This window comes from Aedes albopictus, chromosome 1 (genome assembly GCF_035046485.1).
Source record: "Aedes albopictus strain Foshan chromosome 1, AalbF5, whole genome shotgun sequence".
NCBI classification, from domain to species: Eukaryota; Metazoa; Arthropoda; class Insecta; order Diptera; family Culicidae; genus Aedes; species Aedes albopictus.
In genome coordinates, this window is record NC_085136.1 from 168,395,575 (window position 1) to 168,422,207 (window position 26,633).

A 26,633-nucleotide genomic window follows, 5' to 3' on the forward strand; every position below is an offset into this window, starting at 1 on the left:
ATCTCCTCCAGCATCTCTGGAGATTGCTCTGTAGGAGCCATTACACCTATTGGCCATCACGATTCTGTAGGCATCTCATTGGCACCATAGACTTAATAGTTGTTGGCACTCTGACAGAGATACGAGAGACGATCCAGCCAAGGGCTGAAAGTCTCTTTAATAAAGACAAATCAATCAATCTGACAGAGATCCTCGAAGCAGGCCTCTTTGGTTGGTCTGCAACGTGGCTTTTGCAGTGGCGAACACCACCTTCATTCTCGTCGGTAGGCGCAGCACAGGTCCGCAATCGCTTTATTCCACCATTAAGCCGGTGGTCTCCCGTTTTTAGGGTGTACTCGCCTAGGCATGGTTGCATCGCACGCACGCGAGAGTAGGTTTCGCTCACGGTGGATCGCCTCCCTAAATACCCCTTCGTCAAAGTATGCGAAGACTTGGCATTGACCTAGTTGCCTCTTCCTCTACCAGCTGCCTGCTTGTGTTAATGTGTTGTTACTGTGGCGAACCGCCAGGTAATCGCTGTGAGTGTAGCTAGCGTCTACTCTCCAGTTTGTTAGGCCAGCACTACAAAAAGTAACGTCAATAATCGACTCCGCACCGTCCCGACTAAATTTACTCCAGGTACCGATATTAGTCAGGTCGACATCTAGTATGGACAGTGGGTCTGCCCGTCGCGGTTTCGTGAAATGGCTTCCCCATTCCACGGCTTAGGCATCACCCGCTATTACCACCGACCTTCGCCCTGTCAGCACGGGCGTCATCCAGTCCAGCATCTACGTGAACTGCTCGATCGACCACCGCGGAGGCGCATAACACGGCTTTATTGGAGGCCGGGCACCTTGGACCACCCGTTGGGTTCCTGTTGTTCACGGATTTCCCGGAACAAATCAAATACATGGGTGGACCCGTGCAGCCTTGTGTCCATGCCTTAAGCGCCATATCGCCAGCACAGCTTGCTCCTGTCAGGGCCTTTTGCAGCCCCATGAGTTATGTCCTAATTCCAGGCACCTGAAGAAATCCTCCGGTGGCTCAGAAAGGTCAGTTCGCATACTGACTAACACACCTTTAGCTTCCCCACTTTAACGGACTTATTTACGTCCGTCACAGGTAGCTGTATCAAGGCTACCTGTGTCCTTGCCGGCCCCTTCCGTAGCCGAACGGCTGCGGTGGTCACCTGCACGTCGCACTGTTGCTGCAGTACCATGACGATCTCTTCTGATTTAGTGATCTCGTTTATTAAAAGGTACGAAACTGATTACACTCATTCGAAGAGGATATTCTGCTTAGAGGGCTCAAAAAGTCGGTACAAGATCTCGTTTAGGTTTTTCACTTTCAGTGTCGCCTCTGCTGTAAGAGCCGTCTCGTTTTTGGTTGATGGCACTCATCAACCACGCTCCGTCCACTACCTCCCGGCTTGCCGGGGAATTAATCGGAGCTTCCAAGCTCGAGCTGTGTCTTGCTCCTGACTCCTCACTACTCCTTAACGGAGACCTAGCCAAACCACTCCTCGCGAAGGGGTTAGCCTCGCCACCACCACTACCGCTTGATATATTTTTTTGAGTTCATGTTTAATCCCACGAGTCGCACGGGAAAGGAGGTCCACCATGCCTGCGTCCTGCATTAACACGGTAAGGGACGAAATACTGTGGGGGGTGCCCAGGTACTCCACAGGTTCCGTTACGATCGTTCATCTTTTTACCCCTTCGATCGCTCATTCCCCGGCACGGGTCGCTTGACATCTTGATTTAGGATTAGTAGTCCTAATCTTAGCCGGCGACTACGTGGCTGACTTGCAAGTGGGAGGAGGGTTTCGTCAGGGCCCGGGACTGCCCCGTTACCCTTCACCTTACCTTAGGCCGGGGTGGCCTCTGCTGTACATAGTAGCCGCCTCCATTCCACTCGGTCCATGGCTGTTTGTCTCCAGTTCCGCACTCTGCGTAGGGTCCGCAGATCGTCCTCCACTTGGTCGACCCACCCAGCTCGCTGCGCTCCACGTCTTCTTGTACCGGACGGATGACTCTCGAGAACCATTTTAGTCGGGTTGCTATCCGACATCCTGATGACGTGACCCGCCCACCGTAGCCTCCCGATTTTCGCGGTATGGACGATGGTTGGTTCTCTTAGCAGCTGATGCAGCTCGTGGTTCATTCGCCTTCTCCAAGTCCCGTCTTCCATCTGCACTCCGCCGTAGATGGTACGCAACACCTTCCGTTCGAAAACTCCAAGGGCGCGTTGGTCCTCTGCACGTAGGGTCCATGTTTCGTGCCCATAGAGGACCGGTCTAATCAGCGTTTTGTAGATGGTTAACTTCGTGTTACGGCGAACTTTGTTCGATCGTAGAGTTCTGCGGAGTCCAAAGTAAGCACGATTTCCTGCCACAATGCGCCTCTGAATTTCTCTGCTGGTGTCGTTGTCGGCGGTCACCAGTGAGCCCAAGTACACGAATTCTTCAATTCTTCATGTACGTTTCCGCCATCGTCTCAAATTTACGAGCAATAATATCAATATCATCGGCGAAACCAAGCAGCTGAACGGACTTCGTGAAAATCGTCCCACTCGTGTTTATCCCCGCTCTTCTTATTACACCCTCCAAAGCAATGTTGAACAGCAAGCACGAAAGACCATCACCTTGCCGTAACCCTCTGCGAGATTCGAAGGGACTCGAGAGTGTCCCTGATACTCGAACTACGCACATCACTCGATCCATCGTCGCCTTGATCAACCGTATCAGTTTATCCGGGAATCCGTATTCGTGCATAATCTGCCATAGCTGTTCTCGATCGATTGTATCATACGCCGATTTGAAATCGATGAACAAGTGATGTGTGGGCACGTTGTATTCGCGGCATTTCTGCAACACCTGGCGGATGGCGAACATCTGGTCTGTTGTAGCGCGTTCACCCATAAATCCAGCCTGATATTGCCCCACAAACTCTCTTGCAATCGGTGATAGACGGCGGCATAAAATTTGAGAGAGTATCTTGTAGGCAGCGCTCAGTAGTGTGATCGCGCGGTAGTTCCCGCAATCCAACTTGTCGCCCTTTTTGTAGATGGGACACACGATACCTTCCATCCATTCCTCCCGTAATACTTCCTCCTCCCAAATCTTGGTAATGACCCAGTGTAGTGCTCTCACTAGTACTTCTCCACCGTATTTTAGAAGCTCGCTTGGTAGTTGATCTGCTCCAGCGGCTTTGTTGTTTTTCAACCGGCCAACCTCCTCCTCAATCTCTTGAAGGTCAGGGGCCGGAAGTCTTTCGTCCTGTGCACATACTCCTAGATCTGTTACCACGCCACCTTCGGTACTTGCAACGTCGCCATTGAGGTGCTCATCGCACCTCTCGACCACCTCACGCTCGCTCGTGAGAATATTCCCGTGATTATCTCGGCACATGTCGGCTTGTGGCACAAAGCCTCTGCGCGAGCGGTTCAGCTTCTCGTAGAACTTTCGTGTGTCCTTAGCGCGGTACAGCTCTTCCATCGCTTCGCGATCTCGTTCTTCCTGCTGGCCCCGTTACCCTCACATCACATTTTTTCCAACATGTCACAATTTTGCCTGGAAAGAACTTGAGATAATAAACTTTCTCCAAAATTTGTTACCAGTTTTTCATTTGAAATTGTATTTTTTTTTTGCAACTACGCAAGATATTTTATCGGATATAATTGTGAATATCGTATGAATTCGGAAAGAACTTCAAAGCTTACGAACCAAGAGATTCAAAAAGGTTTATGCTGAACATTTGTATTTATATCTGCAAAACATTCTTGATGACATTCAAAAGAATTTTTAACGGAATTCTCGAAAGAATAGAACGATGAATGTTCTAGTTTGTTTGGCTTGAAATTTTCGAAAACTGTTTTTAGAATACATATTCCACGTAGTTTGTAGGGGAGTTATGATTATGGATTACCGACCTGCTCGTAAAACTTTGACAGCTGAACTGATATGTTCGGTTTGCAGCCCAGTCGGCAAATTGAATTTTTATTTTTTACCGAGATTTATGGCGAGCAATCGGTTGTTGGATTCTCAGCGAAATAAATTGCCGACCTCAGCGGTAGAGAGAGTCAGTTAAGGGCTGAAATATCGATATTTTGTGAAAATATGTTTTACGAATGTGTTCGGCATTCCATTTGGCCGAGACCAAATCTAGATTAAGTTTAGGATGAGTCAATTCAAAATAACGGTCACTAGGGTATTGAACCTTGACATTTTCGTAAGTGCCTTATTTTTTAAACACAGATAAGCCACCCATGACTTGTGCCACACCTATCTACTGAATCTACCCTTTTTAGTACACGCTAATAAATATTCATAATCCTCTTCCTCCGATCTTTTCTCTTAGCAATGGCCATCCGGATCAACCTTTGAGACTGATTACTATGAAAATCATCGACACAGCTTTCCGATCTACACTTCTAATGACTACCAGGGCACACCGGCTATGGTAGAAAATATTTACAGACCCACTAACGTCCATCATGGGCCCAACCCTCCGAGGCGAAAAGTCGCGGGTAGTGCCATCGATAGCAATTCGATTATGTTCCGCAGCACGGCGGATGATCTCCATAAATTAGACAACTTGAGCAAAACGGCCATTGAGTCAAGGCAAAGACGAGATCGTAAAAAGATCATCCCAAACTTCTCCCATCCAAACACGGCAGTAGAGCCGGTGAATCGGCTGCACACACCACTAGCCGCCGCAGCAACTAGATCACCTGCCCCGTCACCAAGCGGTTCTTCCAGCCTGTATAGTAGACTGAGCGGCAGCATCCAGAACCTGTTCATTGGTGGCGGTAGTGGACAGCGAGGCGGCCAGTCCGGCTCGACATCGACGGCCGTGCGGACGGGTTTCAGCAAAAGTGAGAACAATTTGAACGAGCTTAGTAGGCGGCGTCACGGGCCACGCGATCGATTTTTTCTGTTCGGTTCGCGAGGAAAAGTGCGGCAGCGACGGGCGAACAATTTCCAGACGAGTGGGGGCGGAAGTTTCTTTACGTACAATTACGACGACGAGGAGGAAAGCCGGTGGAAGAAGTACTTCAGCTTTGGCAACATGCATCGATTGCGGAAGCAAAAACGGAAAGCGCCAAACGAGACGGACGCGAAAAGGTATGTGAATCGTTCAATTATAATTAATTATTATTTATAAAATATTATATAATTATTATTTATAAAAAAAATATTTACGATGATCGTAACATTGAAATACAACCTGTGCCATAATCAGTTGCAGTCAGATGCCGATAACACTAGTTTACAAAATAAAACGAAAGTCATAAACTTCTATCAACGACTGCTGATTGAGAGACCGTGTTTAAGAAAATAACTAGAACATTTTTTGTTGAAAATCGAGTTAAACAGTTTTTAAAAATGTGTAGTTTACAATAATTCAAATATGTATCTTGCGGTGTAGTCAACCAACTTTAAATCGTTTTGAGGGAATGAAATGCTGAATATCATATTTTTCGATCATCTGAAAACAATTTTTGCGTCGAATTGATACAGTGTCGGACAAAACAATAAGACCAGCGGTCCTATTTCATACAAAATGGCCAAGTTTGACGATATGGTACTCGGTTTCTAGTAAACCGATTTGGCTGAAATTTTGACAGCCGACTTCGAATTACGGGAATTTTGATTTGTTTTAAATTGATTGAGTTCTGTTCACTACTTCCAAAGTTACAGATATACGGTGCGACAAAATTCTAACACCAGATTTTTATGATGGTTATTTGTAGCCAATTCAATAAAAATGTCCCCAAGTTTAAATGGCATCCTTAATTTTAGTACTTGTTTATCAATCATCAAGTATCAGATACTCTCAAATATCCTTTGGTGATGGTAATCTGAAAGTGGTCCTATTATTATGTCGTTTCGTATATCTGTAACTTTTGATGTAGTGAACAGAACTCAATCAATTAAATGCAAATCAAAATTCACGTAACTCCATGGCGGCTGTCAAAATTTCAGCCAAATCGGTTCACTAGAAACCGAGCATCAGATCGTCAAACTTAGCCATTTTGTATGAAAAATGGCTGGTGGTCTTATTGTTTTGTCCGACACTGTAGATGTCGAGATATTGAAGAGATAAATGTCATGATTTCATAGACGAACTTCCTAAGGTTAACCTTAAGCAAAATTTAGAGAAATAATGACAATCTCTATGAGAAAAAAGCAGTTTAAATATTATTTCTAGATTTCTGCATGCATTTGGCCAAGTTTTCCCAAGCAAACTTCAAGCTCGTTGAACGCCCCTTGGGCTTCTTCGTGCATTAGTTGTCGCTCACCACGTTCACGTAGTACACGTTGAGTGTGCGTGTCTGGGTTCTAATGACCTCAATGCAACACTTAGGTTAATCAGTTCCGCTCAAATTCTGAACGTAACTTCTGGGAATCCAAAACAACCCCAAGTAACACACTTGTTTCAGAAGAGTCACGGCGGCGCAGGTTTGTGCTGCGCAAAAGTCACTGTAACTTATTTTTAGCAAGTAAGTGTGTGTTTGTTAGAAGTAAGTCACAGTGATTTCTGCGCAACAAAAACCTGCGCTGCAGTAACTCTTCTATGACAAGTGTGTTACTTGTTTTTTGGGGTAAATACTGAAATATGATATGTTGCACGCTTCCTTCTATGTGTTGCGCACAGCTAGTCATTTTCACAATTCATTCAAATGACAAGGAATCGCTTCTTATCTGATGGAAGCTCTGGTTTACTGAAACCATTTTAAACGTAACTAGAAGCAAAAATGACGAATCTTTCCCGTGTTGGATGATGTCCACATGAATAAGATAATTTTTTGCAACACTGTTAAAAAAAATTCAGGGGGATTTCATGGAAAATTCAGGGATGTTTTTTTTTATAAAATAATGTTTATATAGGGTGACATTGGGTATTATCGGCAGGTTCGTTCTCTTCGTCATGAGGGGTTTTTGTCAGCCAAACTACCTGAAACTTGGCCATATAATTCAGCTTAGTTGGGAAGAATTTGAGGCCAACTTCGAGTTAAATAGGTTTCAAAAAACCCCCCAAGACGAAGAGAACAAAACGGCCGAGAATAAGTAATTTCCCCTGGTTCTATAGCATAAATAACATATTTGGATGTAAAAAATCTTAATTATCTAGATTCAGAATGAATTCTACCTGATTTACATCGATTCTATTATTAATAGATTATTATTCTGCTATTAATAGATTATTAGAACAAAGTTGATGTAATACATAAAGATTTTCAATCTGTTAGTTTCCCTAATGTTAACCATGTTTAGAAAGCTCTCAAGCTGTTTCAAAGTTTCAGGTGATATCAGGGATAAACCGACTGGAACGCCCCTGAAACTCCTTGGTATGAACTTGGAACGCCTCATGAAACACCCCTGAAACCCCCAGAAACACCCCTCGGACCCATTCAAGGCGGCCACGAAGCCTCTTGTAAACCTCTAAAATGTTCCTGAAACCCCCTGGAACCCATGGGCCCCATTAACTCCATGGAACACTCATGGAACGCCCTGGAATAACCCTTGGACCTCCTTAACCCTCTATTTTGACACCCTAGAAAATTCAAATCTTCAGCGAAGTTGTCGAGAAGTCTTTTGTTCGTAAATTGGGGAAAATGTTGTTTGTAATTAAACCGTTGCGTGGCGCTTGCATTTTAAATAGACTATTATGTACATTTCTTAGAGGCTGTACATGTATTATGTATTGCCATGTAGTACTTTCTGGGATCACTTCTGAAGATATTAAAAGTACCTATATCTTTTAGAATTTCATTCAGAAATCTCTCCAAGAATTTTCTTGGCGATTCGAACTTGAATTCTGACTGATAATTGTAGTATCGATAATGGGTAAATTAAAACAAAATTTATCACAGACGAACAGACGTACCACTTGGAACAAAATGTGATATAACATATCGTCAGGCAAACATAATCGCCCAATGCTAATTGGTCCCATTGGCCCAATGCTGTGGTCCGCAAACCCACTGAGTAGATGGCGATAGTGAGCAAACGTCAAACAGGAGCAAAAGCGATGCGAGCGCCATGAGCGAGCGATTTGTGAACTACGGAATATATGAATAATCCGTTGAAAAGGGAAACGATGGGAAGTGAGTAGAATGAGACGTCTGTTTGTCTGTGAATTTATTATAACGCACATCCTGAGTGCATTGCTTTTAGCGTTTATACTGGCTGCTTTTATTTTAGCGTGTCTGACAGCTACACTGAAATAAATTTTGTTGTGGAATCTACCGATTCCATAGTAAAATTACTAACCGTACCTATGATTCTCAACCGACAACAAAATCTGTTAAGGTAACTGAAGTATGCTTGAAATTACAATGCATTGTAGTAAATTCAACTGAAAGCATAGTCGTCTCAACAAAAAAAAAAAACATTATTAATTTTTCCAGGACACGCATTTTACAACACAGTATGGTTAAAAATACAATGCTCATTTGTTAAATTAAGATTATTTTTGGTTATGTTAACTGCACTGCTAGTTAAGTTGACAGTGTTTTAGTGGAATTAACTGGAAATTGTTGTCGGTTGAGAATAGGTACCGTAATCCGGGGTATCATTGATCAGCGGGGTAACATTGATCGGCTTGACCCACCTCATGAAATGTTCAAACAAGCATTTCACATTGAATCAGTTTCTACTATGGAATGGTATATCGTAATCTGCTATCATTTAGCTATTAAATGACATGCAATTTATGAAAATTGAATTTCATAAACATTGAATCAAATCGATTTTTCCATAACTGTGTTTCGTAGCGCAATGAGATACATTGTCAAACATTCATGCTTGGCGTGAATACTAGATATAATATGAGTTCGAAATCACTGTATTACTTCAATATGATATCCTAGAGTTGGATTTAATAAACAAAACTTTTATGAAAATGCTATTTTTCAGTAAAATTTACGATTTATTAAAAGTCGACTATCAATTCCTTAAGCCATTGCCTACCTTTAGGCGTTATTCGTGGTTTAGAGGATTTTAATCCTAAAATAACTTAAAAAGCACATTATTTGTAAGAATTTAGACAACATATTCGGAATCAGCGACCCCGAATTTAGTAAGTAAGGGTATTTTCAACACAAATGAACATTGATCACTGACATGATCAATGTTACCCCAAATCAACACAATCAAAAATTAGATTTAAAAACCCTTTTAAACATGTTTTAAAGTTTTACTATACTTTTTCGAGTAGCTTAACACAAACTCAGAGGGCCAGTACTTCTTTTAAAAATATAAAACATGTAACATTTGCTTTAACAAGAGAATTATTCAAGAAAGATCGAAAATTCTGATCAATGTTACCCCGGATTACGGTACGGTTAGTAATTTTACTATGGAATCGGTAGTTTCCACAACAAAATTTATTTCAGTGTAGAGCCAGAATTCTCAGTTTTGTGAATGTTGTCGCGAACGGTTGGGTCACAGACAAACAGACGTCTCACTCTACTCACTTTTCATCGTTACCTATCATATTTAACGGTGAGTTCAAATATTTTGTGGTTCGCAAATCGCTCGCATCGTTTTTGCTCCTGTTTGATGTTTGCTCACTACCGCCGCCTACTGAGTGGTTTGCGTAGCACAGCTTGGTTAGCATTTGGCGATTATGTTTTCGTGACGATGATTTTTATCGCAATTTGTTCCAAGTGATACGTCTGTTTGTCTGTGGTTGGGTGTTAAATCCCACGTGAAAGTGATTCGATTGATGGCGGATCAGCCGAATAGAAATAGGTTAGGTATTTTTGGCTCGGCTTTGACACTGCAATGATCATTCAGGCAAATAATCAGATATTTTTCACAAAGCCCTCAATCCTTTGGAGCCAGAGGGATCAATATGACCCCGGCGATGAAATCGAGCATAACAAATGTATTCGAGGCCAGCGACGTTGCGGCAGCAGTAGCGAAGTTATCCGGCTCCAAAGGGATAGAGATTTCCCATGGAATTGCTCCAGAAATTGTGGGTGAAGATTTCTTCAGTAATCTTCAGATTGTTTGCACAAAATTCTTCTGAAATTCCTCCACGTATTCTTCCGGGTTATCCTTCAAGGAGGTTTTTTTCAGGGAAGGATTACATCGAAGACTATCTTACCAAGAAGACATGGAACTCTGCTGTTTCCCCATACTAACGGCTAGCGTCACCGACGGCACCGCCGCCTGTTGAGATAAGGTGGTACTTTTGTATAAAAGTGTAATAGTGTATCGGTGCTAGTATGAAGACTTACTCACACTATCATGAATAGTTCCACCTTGATCCGTGGGTAGCGCTGCTAACAGTGACTCCCGATTCCCAGAAGTGCTGCAAGTCTCCTTGGTAAAGTGGTCTTCGATTTCATTAAGGGATTCTTAACAAGTTTCTGTGTATCAAATATGATTTCCAAATTTATTTTGCAAAAGTTATACATGCCACAGAATCTTCAAAATATATCTGGTTACGCCCCAAAATAAAAGGTTGAACTCGAATTCATTAGAGTTCCAATCCATGCGTTGAAAAAAAACATCTTAAATTCCTTTTTTGAGGGCCCATATAGCCGAGGCGGTAAACGCACGGGTATTCAGCATGACCATGCTGAGGGTGACGGGTTCGATTTCCGGTCAGTCCAGGATCTTTTCGTAAAGGAAATTTCCTTGACTTCCTTGGGCATAGAGTATCTTCGTGCCTGCCACACGATATGCACATGCAAAATGGTCATTGGCAGAGGAAGCTCTCAGTTAATAACTGTGGAAGTGCTCATAGAACACTAAGCTGAGAAGCAGGCTTTGTCCCAGTGAAGAAGAAGAAGAAGAAGAAGAAGAAGAAGAAGAAATTCCTTTTTTTATCCAAAACCAACAATTAGTCATAACTTTCCGAAATATCAATTAATTAAAGAAACACTTGTCTCTCTCGAACTATGTATTGTCCCACCTTACTCTATAGCACAGACAGACAGACGTAACACTTCGAACATTTTTCGATTCAATTCATAGTCACGCCCGAATAAAACGGTATCATACAATTTCAATACAGTAGACGTTCGGTCGGTGCAAACGGTTTAACTGCAATGCTTTTTAACTGCAAGTCCAGTAAGTGCAACAAATTTGCAGTTATCGCACCGCCAAACGTCAAAATGGTGCGCCATGTTAGCCCTAATGAACAGTCGAATGAATTTTTCGTTCATTTTACGTCAATTGACGGCTTGTTGACACTGTCAGGCGTTGCAGTTATCGAATTTTTGTTCGCTAAGTGAAACGTAAACATGTTGCAGTTATCGAACGTCTACTGTACAGGTTATCATTTTCTGATTATACATGTAATCGTAGAGTGGATCGTACACTAATGATACCATAAATCATATTGATGATAGCACATATGATATTCGAAGTTTGAATGATAGACCGAATGGGTTGTTAAGTATCGTTACCATTCAAAAATGCTAGTTTTCTCGAACAATTTTTTTGCAAAATCATACATGCTACAATCACTTTATCACCATCTTTATGATACTATGAATAATAAAAACAAAACGGAAATATTTCACCAATCTGTTTTACCCACCAAAAAAAAAGGATACTATAGACGTACACCCCTGCGGGCACTGGACACTGTAAACTTTAGCTACGATAACGCGTAACATTGTTTACTTCCACGGCGTTTTTTATTTAGAAAATCGGGAATCGAACCGTTAGATTTCCGTGTTCAAGCTGTTCTAGTAGCTTCACGTGTGGTGCTGACGCACTACACCAAATAGAATCAGTGCTCGCGGTTGATTGAAACCCAGTAACGTTGGAAAGGCGAGAAGCAGCTAGTGTCGGGGAAGAATCGGAAGAATCTTCAGGAGGAAAAAGGAAAATTTGGGGGAATGAAAACAGTATTCTTCTCAACGGATCGACCAAACTTGGACCCGAGCTTTGACATTGGAATCGATGCTGGACTTAATTTAACGACACGGAGGGACGGAGAGTGCACACGGGAATGCATATACCATAACATACCGTCCACGGCATGGGATATTCACATATTCTTCACAAAATCGCGGTAAGACGCTACCGTGTTGATGTTTATTTGAAATATTTTGGCCACAGGTGGGTAGTTGGCCAACTATCAAATTTTGAAAAAGATAATTAAATCGAAGTACGATGGGAATTATCAGAGTGTTACGTCTGTTTGTCTGTGTCTATAGTATCAAACCATATTCAAAAATTCAAATCAATTGATTAGAAATTGACTTGGTTATACCGGCAAGTGTCTGAAACAGGTAAACCTGCCCAAATGGTACAAGACCCTATCTTGAGCATTTAATAATTCAATCGATCAGCGATGCCCCTTCCTCGATAGTGTTGTCTATGTAGGATCGTTCATTCTTCACCAAAGCGGCACAATTCTCCATGCCATCTGATTGTTTGCACAATGCTCAGGTCTGCGACCTTTTCCGTGACTGCTTGCAGCTTCGAGTCCGTGATCTTCTCCAGATCGTTGGTCGATTCGCCGGTCTGCACTTTAATCTCCTCCGTTGTGCTTTCACTGCATTCGACACAGAATTGAAAAAAAAAACCGCTACAAATTGAAATTGTTGAAGGGCAATCTTAAGGTTGAAGGATTCGTCATTGACATAACCGTCATCATCGAAAATTCGAAAGCAGTTTTCTCGTTCAAATCTGAACTTTTCGCAGTGAAAATGTATTCACTGTGTTTCGGGTGGAGAATGGGGTACAGTGAATACATATTCAATGCAAACATTTAAGTTTTGAGCGCGAAAACTGCTTTTGAATTTTCAATGATGACGATTTTGTCAATGAAGAATCCTTCAACCTTAACAAACTTCCTGTGGATATTAATTTTCAACGTCATTTTCACAAGTATTTCTGAAATCCACTAGGTAGGTAATATCGATTTTCTATGGGACACCTAGCTGCAAAGTTTATTCTATGATTATTCAACTTTTCAAGTTGACCTGCATTCATTTTGTGTTGGTTCATTGGTGGAATGCTTGTTTCGCAAACAACAATCGAGCAGTTTGGTATACAATGAATGCGCCTACCGATATGCATGAAGCGTAGCACTATTTGCTCGAAGAAAAAATAGCAGCGCTCTTCATTCGTCGTGCTCTATGATCTTCAGAGAGTAAAGCCCAGTAGAAAATATGCTAAATTAATGGCCTCATAATTAATGGCCTCATAAATTAAACCGCGCATCAAATAGATTACTGGGTTATTGATTCAAATCGATTATTATGCGATGTGAAACCTATTTAGAGGTTAATTGATTTTGGATGTAACTTCTTTATTTTCGTACAGGGAAGTGGAACCATCTTGACAGGGCTCCTATGTTAAGCAGTTTTCGGCTATAACTCAGGCAATTTTGAACCAATTGACACATTTTTTGGTACGCGGTGAGATACGTATAGTATCTAGCCGTGTTCGAAATTTCAAGTCGTTTAGTTTGAAATTGAATGAGTTATAGTGGAAAGTGCCTAAAATGCCAGCCACTGCCCAAGTGGCTCGGTACCCTATACCTAGTTTTATATGTACATTTTCTATGTGTGATGGTTTTGTTTAATATGCCCAAAATACACTTTTAATTTTACTTGAAAACGGTTTGAAGCAAAAATCATATATTACAAATAAAATATGTCCGTTAATTGGCAGAATTAGCAGAGCCAGCAAGTCAGTCAACTCACGAAAACTCAAAATCATATCTCAACATACACATTGCGCTGAATGTTATTTTTATGATTTTAACGTGGATCAAACTGGTGTGGAAGTGTGAACCCATGAGCCGTGCTTCATTCGGGTCGACCCTAATTAGTTAGCGTCCCATGTTCAAGGTCTCGATCCAACACGGCGGAGTTTCCCCCAAATGTTTGATGACGCATTTAACGTGCTGTCTTCTGCGACCTTGCCAGCTACACTTTGTACCAAAACAATCAAGTTGAGGAACACGGTGATCGTCATTCTGGCTTGCTCTTTGTAGCACACCACAACTACAATAGAGTTATAGCTCTCCATGAATCAGTAAGGACTGTTCATTTTATAAAGAGGACAACTTTGCAAGGCTATAAAAGGAAAATGCGTAGTTCAAATTTGAGCAGCCTTGGTTAGTTATTCAGTACATTATATTAACAGATAATAACCATAAATAAATTGGGTTAAAATTATTGAACTTCATAGAAATGTGGCAAAGTGTTTCGAGAGATCAATTTTTCAATTCCCAAAAACTAAAGATAAACACAAAATTTCTGTAAAACATCGGTGTATCGTTTTTAATTGCATAAAAGTGTTTGCCATGCTGCAGCAGTATGAGTGATACATATTCTGGCAAAATATAAACCTAATCGGAATAATGGTTGTTGAGATGTTAAAGTTACAAGTTGGACTCGATTTTCAGAATAAAATTTATTTGTTAATCAAAAATGTATGAAGATATTAAATTTTGAATGTTTTCAATGGATCTAGTCGAAAGTACTAATAATGCAATTTCAAATGCGGAAAACCGCTTCTTGATAGCATTGTTGGCTTGGTTACTGTGCTTCATGGCAGTTACCGGAGATAAAACAGCTTCGTTCTTTGAAGGTTTTTCTAAATAACGATGAACTCTATTGCAAATACAACTTAACAATGATGTCGAAAATAAAAATTAACATGTAGTTATTTTCAAATAAGGTATATAATCACATAGGGTCAGACCTTACTGAAAATAAATAATAATAAGCTTCTCTAGAATCAAAAACTTGCATTTATGGAGCAAAAAGTATGCAATTTTTCATTATGGCCATCATTAAGTATTCAATTTATAATGAAGAATGTACTTTAAAGCATGTTTTTCTTCGGTATCATTTAGAATGCGATTCTCTTCTATCCAGCTTTTTATGCTAACACGAGGGGTGATTCGAATATGACGTTTCTTGCCGACGACCGAATTTCAGTTCAATGCTATCCTAGTAGACTGTTTTAAGAGTTTGTTGATTGAAATGTCAACATTTTTTCACTTGTTTCGTTTCACACCAACAGCGATCCTCAGAGTATTATGAAAAAGTGTTTTAAATTTATTTTGCAGGAGTAATTAATCTAATTTCTGGCTCTTTTTAGGACAATTGCGAGCAGATTAAGGAACAGGTCTACCGTAAATAAATTCGAAGTCTATGAGATCAAAATAGCTTAATTAAACTTGATTCGTTTCACACCAACTGTGATTCTCAGGGTAATTTCAAATGGTATTTCATATTCATTCTGGTGAAAAAATTAATCCCGTTTTTATGTTTTTAGGTCCACTACAAAAGGACTGAACGCACATTAATTGAAAATATGTTAATATACCCTCCTGATACTTTTATCGAATAAATCTAGTCTTGACTATCTTGCACTTTCCATTTGGCGGGTCAAATGAATAAGCGCTTGAACTAATATTTTTAATTTAATGATCTCAAATAGTCATCTAAGATGGAGGAAAAGTCGGTTTCGGTAGCCATATGTATGACGTATGTATTAGCATAGCAGGTCAAGCATGTCTAGGTCAAGCTGATAAAACTAATAAAAAATATCCTCGTAATAAAAAAAATCTGTTTCGATGCTCATGATTTTAATTGTTATGATGCATATTGTTCAGTTTCAAATAATGTATCAAGGTATAACAGGTTGCAAAAACTAGAATCGTTCTTTTGCAGAGTAGATTTGAAACTACGACGCCAAAAACGTTGAAAATGACGAGCCCCCGTGCGTGAAAATTCTCAAAACTGCCCTGGTTTAATTAAGCTATTTTGATCTCATAGACTTCCAATTAATTTACGGTAGACCTGTTCCTTAATCTGCTCGCAATTGTCCTAAAAAGAGCCAGAAATTAGATTAATTACTCCTGCAAAATAAATTTAAAACACTTTTTCAAAATACTCTGAGGATCGCTGTTGGTGTGAAACGAAACAAGTGAAAATTTTTGACACTTCAATCAACAAATTCTTAAAACAGTCTACTAGGATAATATTGAACTGAAATTCGGTCGTCGGCAAGAAACGTCATAGTCGAATCACCCCTCGCGTAAGCGTAAAAAGCTGGATACTGGACAAATTTTGAACTGATTCCGTAGTGTTATTGCATCACTGGACTTAAATAAGTATTTTTTATCAATTTCATTGATAACAAGGCAGCTCACTATATCAAGCTGTATAATGCTTGGTGCATTATTACTGACCAACTATTACACTCTACCTTTAGAAGAATAGTATTAGATCCCAACACATTGAAAAGTTCATGAAAATTTTAAAGTTATGTATGTGGAAAGTTGTGTAGAATTTTGAGAAATGGGGTTTTATTAAGCTTTAACGAAAACCGCTTCAGTTCCATAACTAAGGACAATTTGTATAATGTTATATTTTTCATACACTGTAGAATAGCTAAGGAAATTTATGCAAAAAAAAAGGATAATGATTTTATTGAAAAATAAAAAAGATATCACACAAATAAGGTGTCCTCTTTATAAAATGAACAGTCCTTATGTACATATGAATAGTGAGATCAACCGCGCCGAGCATTCGTAGAGGAAGGGAGTTTACCCACCGCTCAAATAGATTGCTTATTCCTACAGTTAGTGTATGGTGCGTCGCGCCGGTTCAGCGGGGCCCGGTGCGCAGTGAATCGAATAAATTACTAGCTTCTTATTCACTTGAGTTCCGTTGAATAGTTTGCCGGCCAACACATTTCAGAGTTATTATTTTCCTGCTGGGTGTCATATACAACTTGGAATTGTCATCACGATGTGTTCCATGTGGTTATGCTTAAGCTTTCAGATGTTTAGGACCCACATGGATTTTAAACCACACAATAGAGTTTTACCTTTTATCGTATCAATTTTACTGGGTTGCAAATTTATAAGTCGGCATACCACTGTTTCTCACAAGTTCCTACCTCAATGGCTTAAGCTTTTTCGGGTCAGTCGATAAAAAACACCGACAGTCAAAAATTGCGTGCTTATCTCGCACTGCAGCATAGACACTATTAATGTTTTTTCAACAAAATTTAAAAGGTTCATCTCAAGAATCTGTTCAACAAAGAGGTGCGGCTTAAATAGCAGCTGTTTTAGCTGTAGCAGCTGAATATGAAATGCCCCTCTACCGGTACGTATTCCTAAGGTGTCAGTCTCACCACGGTGGATATGGGACATCAGGACTCTGCCCTACGATGCAAACATGCTCCTCGTCACCGTAGAATTGGGTTTCTGCTTAGTAATCCCCGTGCGGGGATATCAAAATCTTAATAAGCTCTATCTAAATCAGAGGAAAATCTAGAAGGATGTTCGAAGCAAATGTGGCGCCATATACGATGAGATCACGCTGCATATCGCAAGGATCCATCGACAGGAAGAGAAAATCGGGCGTCCGTTCATATCGCGACTGAAAGGCACAGCGGTGCAAAGGTCCTTCGTTGAGGAGCTGGAGAATCGTGCTGTGGGTATTCGCGGGAAGGTGGCAGCGTAGAAGATCAATGAACCGTCATTAAGAGCGCCTTCGACGCCACATAATTATGTAGGAAACCAAGCATTGCATTGGCTTTGGCCGTAGCTAAAGCAGTAGATTGGTCGAAATGGAGTTTCGAATTGAGGATCATACTAAGATCGTTGATCGACGAAACTTGCTCCAGAGGTTTGCTAGCTAAGCTGAAGTCAAACCTAGCAGTAGACCGGCGACGATTGAACGAGATCACTGATCGGTATTCATCTGCATACCGTTCGTATCGACACGTGCGATGTCGACGCTCCCATATCACGAACTGTACAACTTGAAACAGAGCATCATGCAACACGTGCAGCCCTCAAGCGATACTAGTGACTGGCCACATTGCCTAATAAAGATTAGATCGAGGTCAGGTTCAGGAACTTCATCCAAACTTTGTTGAGAGCAGCACGAATATCAGCGTCATTAAATGTTATCTTAGGAAGCTGGTGGCTGTATGACGGGACGTCATGTAATCCTAACCCAATGCTAAAAATGCTTTTCAATTCATAGTTCATGCGACGCCGCCAGATGCCGCCCTCCAGTTTACTGCCGAGTAAAACTTTACGTTCAAAGACTCCAAAGGCTTTCCGATGGCAAAGACAAGAGGTGTAATGGATCCTACAGAGCAGTCTCCAGAAAAGCAGGAGATGGCGATAATGAGAGGGTCACCAATGTGTAACTTGTGGGGATAGCAATGTCATTTAGCGTATGTAAGGTTTCAGGTCCGGCCGGAGTTCCGAACTTGGCTTTAAAAGTAGCTGTTGCAGAGGGTCTCGGAATGTTCAAGTCTGCTATGCAGAAATGCCTGGACGAGGGAGTTTTCTCAGAGGTTTGGAAACGGCAGAGCCTGGTACTATTGGCGAAGGCATGGAAACCACCAGGAGACCCGCCGGCAGATAGACTAATATGTTTAATCGACACGGCAGGGAAGGTGCTCGAAAAGATCATTCTCACCAGACTGCGCCAGTTCGGCTTCCGGAAGGCAGGGCCGAGCGTAGACGCTATCTTATCGGTTACAAAGACCGCTGAGATGGCGCTCCAGCGTAAGAGGAATCCCCCTCCGTGACTGTGCGGTAGTGAATCTGAATGTAAAGACGCTTTCAATAGCGGCAGTTGGGCGGCTATTGCCAAGCGCTCCTGCGTTTGGCGATACCCGGGTACCTGTACAAGATCCTCGGAAGTTACTTCAAGCATCGAATAAGAGTTTACAACACAGAGGTGGGTCGGAAATGATTTCACATGACCTCAAGATTGCCGCAAGATTCCATCCTGGGTATGGTGCAATGGAAGGTCATGTTCGACAAGGTGTTCGCGGTGAGAGTGGCAATCGTCAGCTTCGCTGACGACATTACGCTGGTGGTTTACGATGAATCGATCAAAGAAGTGGAATTGACTACAGATCAAAAAAAAAAAAAAGAAAAATTACTCGATCGCAGCTATGGAGAAGTGGATTAGATCCAGGAATCTGGAATAGACTCAACACACAATAGATATAGTGGTTGTTAACAACCTAAAGCCGTAGCAGCAAGTGGTGATCAGTGTAAGCGTTTGCACTATCACTCTGTAGCGCTTCTTTTGGGCTATGGTAGTTTCCGATAGTATCTACATCCTTTTGGTCATGCGGGTTCTCCCGAATGTCCGGTTTGTAGGACACGTATTTCTCATGTGTCCGCGTTTTCACACAATGCGTGACCGCATGCTTGCCACATGCGGGGAAGACACAACTCCCGACAATCTTGTCCAGAAGATGTGTAGGGATGAGTTTGGCTGGAACGGCTATCACCCACATCGTCTTGGAGCTACAGAGGAGGTGGTAAGTGGACTCGAAGAATGGCTAGTTCAGATACGGTATAAGAGGTGGTCCAGGGGTTCGGAGTCGGCTTCGTAGGTCATGCCGGAGCCCTGCGGTCGAAATCGATCCTTACAGCAATTAAGTGGCTGCAGAGGGAACGTCCTGGTAGCTTTGCTGTCGTGACGTCGGTCTAATGGGTTGGATCCGAGCCCCCGGTAAGGGTCGGGAAAGGTGAAGACTCCACTGTCAGCAACCTTCTGGTGCTGATAGGGCCGTAAGGGTAGTGATACCTTCGCTTTGAACAGGTCAGATCTGGTTGAACGTAGGCATCAGTTCTTGACGCCTGTAAAACAGTTGGGCGCGGACGTGGGGTTGTCCCTGCCCGCCTCCCAAGGACAAAAGGAGTGGTGAGGACCACTCGGGAAACTGGCTAACCGCCAGCATGCTATCGTGATTTCCACTACTGTAAACTTATGAGGGAGATATTTTGACTGCTGTGCACTATTTTGTACAGAGTCTTGTTTAGCTACTTACTAACTGTTGGTACTGGTCGCTACGATACTTGTCTCTACTACTTCGTCAAGGGTTGAAAGAAGAGCACGTGATGTTAATGCCGATGTTCCTTTTCAGTTCGTTTGGAATCCAGTTAACATCACCGTGATCGTCATGAGTAAATAATACATTCAATTTATAAAACCTATCTAACAATATACTTTCCTTAATAAGCTTTAAGCTGGTCTTACTGAATTTCACGGGACAACAATAACAATAATAACAACAATAACAACAATAACAACAATAACAACAATAACAACAATAACAACAATAACAACAATAACAACAATAACAACAATAACAACAATAACAACAATAACAACAATAACAACAATAACAACAATAACAACAATAACAACAATAACAACAATAACAACAATAACAACAATAACAACAATAACAACAATAACAACAATAACAACAATAATAACAATAACAACAATAACAACAATAACAACAATAACAACAATAACAACAATAACAACAATAACAACAATAACAACAATAACAACAATAACAACAATAACAACAATAACAACAATAACAACAATAACAACAATAACAACAATAACAACAATAACAACAATAACAACAATAACAACAATAACAACAATAACAACAATAACAACAATAACAACAATAACAACAATAACAACAATAACAACAATAACAACAATAACAACAATAACAACAATAACAACAATAACAACAATAACAACAATAACAACAATAACAACAATAACAACAATAACAACAATAACAACAATAACAACAATAACAACAATAACAACAATAAAGCAATGAAATAATGTAACTGAAAAATGCGTGTATTTTACACTAATCTGTACCAACCTGATATGGTATGAACTTTGACTTTAAACATGAAAGAATTGTTCGATGCAATAATTGTTTTAGAAATATTAGTTCTCTTAACATTACCGATTCTACGACACATATAATAAAATAAAGCTTATATTTCTTATCAATTTAATAATTCTCCTATTAAATTTACGATGCCTCATTATCAAGAAATGTTAGGAGAATGAATAACGTCGCTTATATTAAGCTCGTTCATCCCGCGCACCAGGCAAAAGTTAAGTCATTCTCAAATACTGGAATAATCTTAGTCACGTCCAGTACGGAATGGGTAATTCTACTCCACACCTTTATGGATCTACTTAGATGTCGTCGTCGTCGTCGTCGCGCCGTCTCTATGCCGGTAAAGATTTACTGATGCAAATAGTAGCTAGGTACCTAACTCGCGAGGAGAGCAATCCAACATCGTGGAGCGCCCCGGCGAGACGAAAAGTCAGAGAAGCAGCCAACGCGAGGCTGTAGTACCTCTACACTTGGGATTATATGTATGAAATTTGTTCAACACTGCAGTGCTCTAGTCAGAAACGTTCGTTTCGTGCTGTTTCAGTTCAGTCGGCATCAGGCAGGCAGTTACAGTTGATTGTCGTCGTCGTTGTTGTCGAGTCGTGGTTCGTAGAGTCGATTCAGTCAATCAAATCTCGTTAGATTTTTTGGGGAATCGTGTCGTGGTCGTTCGACGTGTTGATCGCTTTTCCGGCCGGTTCGAATTACCTGTTGGTGTTATTCGCAGTTTATGGTGTGAAAGGTGTTAACCGTCAAGCGTGAAGTGCGAGTTGAAAATTGAATTGTTTTGAGAGCAAGAAGCCCAGTTGAATGCAGTCGTGTTTTTTTGTGTTTTAGAAGGGCAACGTGTAATTAACGGTGATTGTTGGTTGTTTGATGTGCTGCGTCACTTGAGTTACTCTGTATATGGTTGGGTTGCTGATATCTGTGTAAGGAATTCTCAAGAACTCGCATCACCCGAAAAAAAATGCACATTTATGGGAACGGCATGACTCATGCTGTTCATGGTTACAAAGACCAACTTCCCGATCACCGGTTTGATGCCTTTTATCGTTTAACATGATCGTTGCAAGCATGTGGAAGGAAGTTGAAAATTGACCAAAGATGATGTCATTTTGCGAAGAGAGAGATGCTTTCTCCGACTGGCAGACAGTAAACAAGTATCTCTGTGTCCATCATCGAATCGAATCGAAAGGCGAGCCAAAACAGAACGGATAGTCATCTGGTGCACAGGCGTGGGTCAAGGCAACACTTCACAGTGGTCGACTGGTGGTCAAAAGTAAAAAAAAATATCAAGTATTCTAGTGTTTATCTATCCTTACTTCCTTAAATCTCCTAAATATACTAAAGCCACTGAGTAAAAATAGGGAGATCAATTCAGTGGAGTAGAAGCCTTCGCATTTACTGGTAAAATTGGTAATCAGAGTGGAACAATAGTGATAGATAGATACTCACTTTGTACACATGGCTAAAATAATAATAAATTACAAAAGTTCCATAAACAAATCAAAAAGTGCACAATAGTTATTTATGTAACGAGTTGCAAAAAGTTTTTTTTTAGCTCGAGTCGTACATTTATTCAACGAGGGTTGCCGAGTAGAATAAATAGGAAGTGTGTTGAAAAAATCGAGTTTTGCAACAAGTTCCATACGAAATTTTATGCAATGATTTTTTCATTATACAACTCATTTAAGTTTGGACAGCAAGCGATTGCCTATTAAATAGCATTCATAGTTTTTGGCGTCTATTCATTCTTTCTACCATAGTGCTTTGATGAAGTATGTTCAAGATGTTTTGGTGGGAAAAATATAGTTTTTTTATCGCAATTGTTGATTTAGTTGTGGAAATTCTGATATTTTTTATTGCTCGAAAGACAATTATTTGTGTAAAATTTTGACTTATTTAGGCGCTTTTTTATTTCTTTATGGACATTTTATAGTTTATTATTGCTTCCACCCCTATATATTTCTTGGCAATTTTCGAATTATTTATGGAAACTTTTCAATTAATTATGGGGCGTTTGGTTGACTACCTTGTTTATATAGTTGAGTTGAATAGACAATTCAGTTAGCTGGATGTTGTAGGTTACCAGAGAACTTTTTAGAACACTGGACCACAATCTGTAAGTGCAACTAGTAGTGGTCTGGTAACTCGGACCCTAGCAACATTTGGATGATCAATTGGCTAAAATATAAACGACTCATAAGAAAGTGATCATTCTTCATAAATAATTTGAAAAGTTCCAGTGAAGAAACAGGGGTGTTAGCAGTAATAAATAACAAAATATCCATAAACAAATAAAAAAATGCATAAATAAATCAAAAGTTTCCAGAAATGATTGATTGTTGAGCAATTAAAAACGTCAAAAATGCAATGAATAATTCAATTGTTGCAATAAAAAAGCCAATTTTCCCACCAAAAAATTTCGAATTTTCCATAAATAAATTCGATTTCTCCATAACAAATTAGAAAATTCACAACAAAAAAATTTCGAAAAAGCAATAAATAATACAAAAAGTGCAATAAACAAAAAATAAATTATCAATAAATGTCAAAAAAGGAGCAATAAACGTAAATGCATTTTGAGCCAAAAAATATGTAGACCATGCGGGGCTGCCGCATAGAGAATTGAGGAACTGAGGCGGCAGAAGGCCGCCGCAGCTTCCGATATCCGATGCACCGCAACTGCATCGATTCAGTTCTAGGCAATCCACAGATCCAAGAATTTGCCCGGTGTAATGCATAGATGTTATCCCTTTTTTAGGTCGGACGAGCGATAGCGAGTTCGGACAGCAAGCAATTGCTAGGTAAATTGCAATCATAATTACGCAAGATTTTCAGTCGTTTCAGTCATAAGTGCGATTCAGCATTTCACTGTCTCATACTTTCCTGCATTTGTTTTTCATGGGTAATTTCGTCATTTTTTATTGCATATTTTGAATTTTTTTATTGCTTTTTCGATACAGGCGTACTTCGATAGTACCTACGTACCCTCGATAGTGCGTACCCTCGATAGTGCGTACCCTCGATAGTACGTACTTTTTGCCTCGATAGTACGTACACCGAAATTTAATTAATTTTTAATCTACAAAAATGAGTTTGAATAATTAGTAGACGTATAGCAGAGACTCCGATACCACAGCGCAACATTTTTTTTTGTCTCAAGAGCAAACTTATGTGTCTCCGAAGGATTTTGGGCCGCTGAATCCGAATCCGGGCTCAGATTTGCTCTAACACGTCACAATTTAGAGCTATACCTCAATTTATAGGGCAAAATATGCGATTTTGGGCTTTTTTGACTGCAAGCCATTAAGCAAGGAAATATTTTTTTTAAGCAATCAAAAGGTTAATTGGTCAATTGACACCTAAATTAATTACTCATACAAAATATTTCGTTTTACCTTATCAAATTTTATAGATTTAAGCATTTTATGTTAGTATGAAAACTTGCATGCAACTTTTGGAGGGTGACTTGTATGGGAAATATCGTACCTAACATAAATCGCTTAAAACTATCAAATTCGATTTGGTAAAACGAAATGTTTTGCATGAGTTGTTAATTTAGATGTTAATTGACCAATTAACCTTTTGATTGCTTAAAAAAAATATTTCCTTGCTTAATGGCTTGCAGTCAAAAAAGCCCAAAATCGCATATTTTGCCCTATAAATTGAGGTATAGCTCAAAATTGTGACGTGTTAGAGCAAATCTGAGCCCAGATTCGGGTTCAGCGGCCCAAAATCCTTTGGAGACACATAAGTTTGCTCTTGAGACAGACAAAAAGTTATTTTTTGTTACGCTGTGTACTATGAATTTGTGTTATGCAGACTCCTATAACACGGATTTTCATTAAGCAGTTTTAAAATATACGGAAATGAAAGGCATGAACCGATATGTTTGATGTAATGATTGCAGTATTATTCGCTTTACAGAGATATTTTCTGCCAGTCATAATATCTGGCATCATCATTCTGGTGTTACATCCCAACTGGGGAGGACTGCTTCTCAGCTTAGTGGTCTATAAGCATACGTATATGTACGTTGTAATAAAATAAAAAGGCACATGATGGCTCTATTTTGTGTGGTAATAAAAAAAAACTATATTTCTCGGCGAAGAATGCTCTCCAAAACATGAATAGAACCCATCAAGTTACTTATCCAAACAATTGATTTCAGTTCACTTACTTGTTATTTTTTTTTCGTTTTCCAACAATTAACGTTTTACAATATTTGACAGTTTTCCATGAGTTTGGAAATTTTAACAACTTTGAATATCGTAGGGTACTGCAAGCCGCCGTTGCTAAGGAACATTTTCTTAGTTTTTGACGTTTCGTGGCTTTGTTGTTTACGATTCGGACTTTAAAAAAGCGTCAGCTTTCGGATTAAAAAAAAATCGCCAGCTTATCATGAGTGGTTGGATTTAATTCAAAATGTGGGGTATGCGTGCGTGTGCTGATTTATATTTTGATGGTGGCATGGTGGCTCACCTCATGGAGTTCCTTCTGGGATTCCACAAGAATTCCATCCGGGACTCCCCTTGTGATTACTCCACAAATTTGTTCCAGAGATTTCTTCTGGGATTCCGTAAGCTCTTAATGAGATTCTTCCGGAAGTTTATTTAGGATTCCTTCAGAAGTTCCCTTTGGGGTTTTCCAGGATTTTTTTTCGAGATTCTGAGGTTCCGTCTGAGGTTCCGTCAAAAGCTCCTGCCAGGATTGTTCCAGGAAGTTCCTTGAGATTGTTGGATTTCTATAGAAATTCATTCTGAGATCCTTCAGCATTACTCCTTCTTGGATTACCTTAGTCATTTTTTACTGAAACCACAGACAAACAGACGTCTCACTCCACTCACTTCCCATCGTTTTCCTTTTTAACGGATTATTCAAATATTCCGTAGCTCGCAAATCGCTCGCTCATGGCGCTCGCATCGTTTTTGCTCCTGTTTGACGTTTGCTCACTACCGCCATCTACTCAGTGGGTTTGCGTACCACAGTATAATAAACATTGGGCGATTATGTTTGCGTGACGATGATTTTTATCGCATTTTGTTCCAAGTGATACGTCTGTTTGTCTGTGCTGAAACTCTTCCAGGTATTCCTTCCGTGGTTTCTCCACAAACTTATTCCAGAATCCCTCAAGGATTTATGTGGTTCTTCAGGAATCTATAACTAAGTTGCTTTTTGCTGTGTTTATTCAAGGAAATCTTACAGGAACTACATAAGGAATTCCATAAACAAAATACTCCAAAAAATTCATAACAAACTCCTCAAGGATTTCCATTACAAACATCTGAAAAAACTCCAGAAGGGTCTGTCGGAATTCCTGACGAAGCTCTTGGTAGAAACCAAAAAAGAGTCCCTAGATGATTCCTGGAAAGAGTTCTCGAAGAAATCCCGGAATCAGTTCTGAATAGGCTGACCAGATTTGTCCCGTTTAAATACGGGACACATTTCGGAAACTCAACAAAAAGAAAGTCAATGTCCAAAAACAGAACTGCATGTTATTAATAATGCTATTTCAGCTAGAAAGAACGAATAATTGAATCAAAAACGTTAACTATGCTTCAATGACGAGTTTTTTGAAAATTTGGTTGTCCCGTTAAATACGGGACGGATGGTCAGCCTAGTTCTGAAAGAATTTCTAGAAGAAGCTCTAAAAGGAATCCGGGAAGAAGTTCCTAAAAAGTGATTACTGACAATCACCCAGAAGAAATTCCCGGAGGAATCTCGGAAGGAATTTCCGAAAGATTCTTGGAAAAATCCCAGAAAGATAACCTGGTGAAATTATTGTAGCAATCCCAGAAGGAATACTTGAATAAGAAGTAGCTCCCGAAAAAAAAAACCGGAAGAAGTTCTTGGAGGGATCTCGAAAAAGCTTTAAGAGGAATACTGAAGGAAGTTCTTGTCAGGGATCTTGTAGGATTTCTGAAAGAGTTTCAGA

At 40.2% G+C, this 26,633-nt stretch overlaps 1 protein-coding gene across 4 annotated transcripts in view; it reads left to right on the forward strand.

Annotated features, from left to right (window-relative positions):
• LOC109412137 (protein unc-13 homolog 4B) overlaps positions 1-26,633 on the forward strand; it is a 381,313-nt gene that overhangs the window by 30,976 nt on the left and 323,704 nt on the right. For 3 of the 4 annotated variants that reach the window (XM_062845788.1, XM_062845790.1, XM_062845789.1), the window contains exon 3: positions 4,341-5,107. In XM_062845788.1, coding sequence (XP_062701772.1) covers positions 4,341-5,107 — 767 coding nt within the window. Of the gene's footprint in view, positions 1-4,340; positions 5,108-21,235; positions 21,554-26,633 lie in introns of those variants that run through there. The other variant, XM_062845791.1, reaches the window with a different exon arrangement.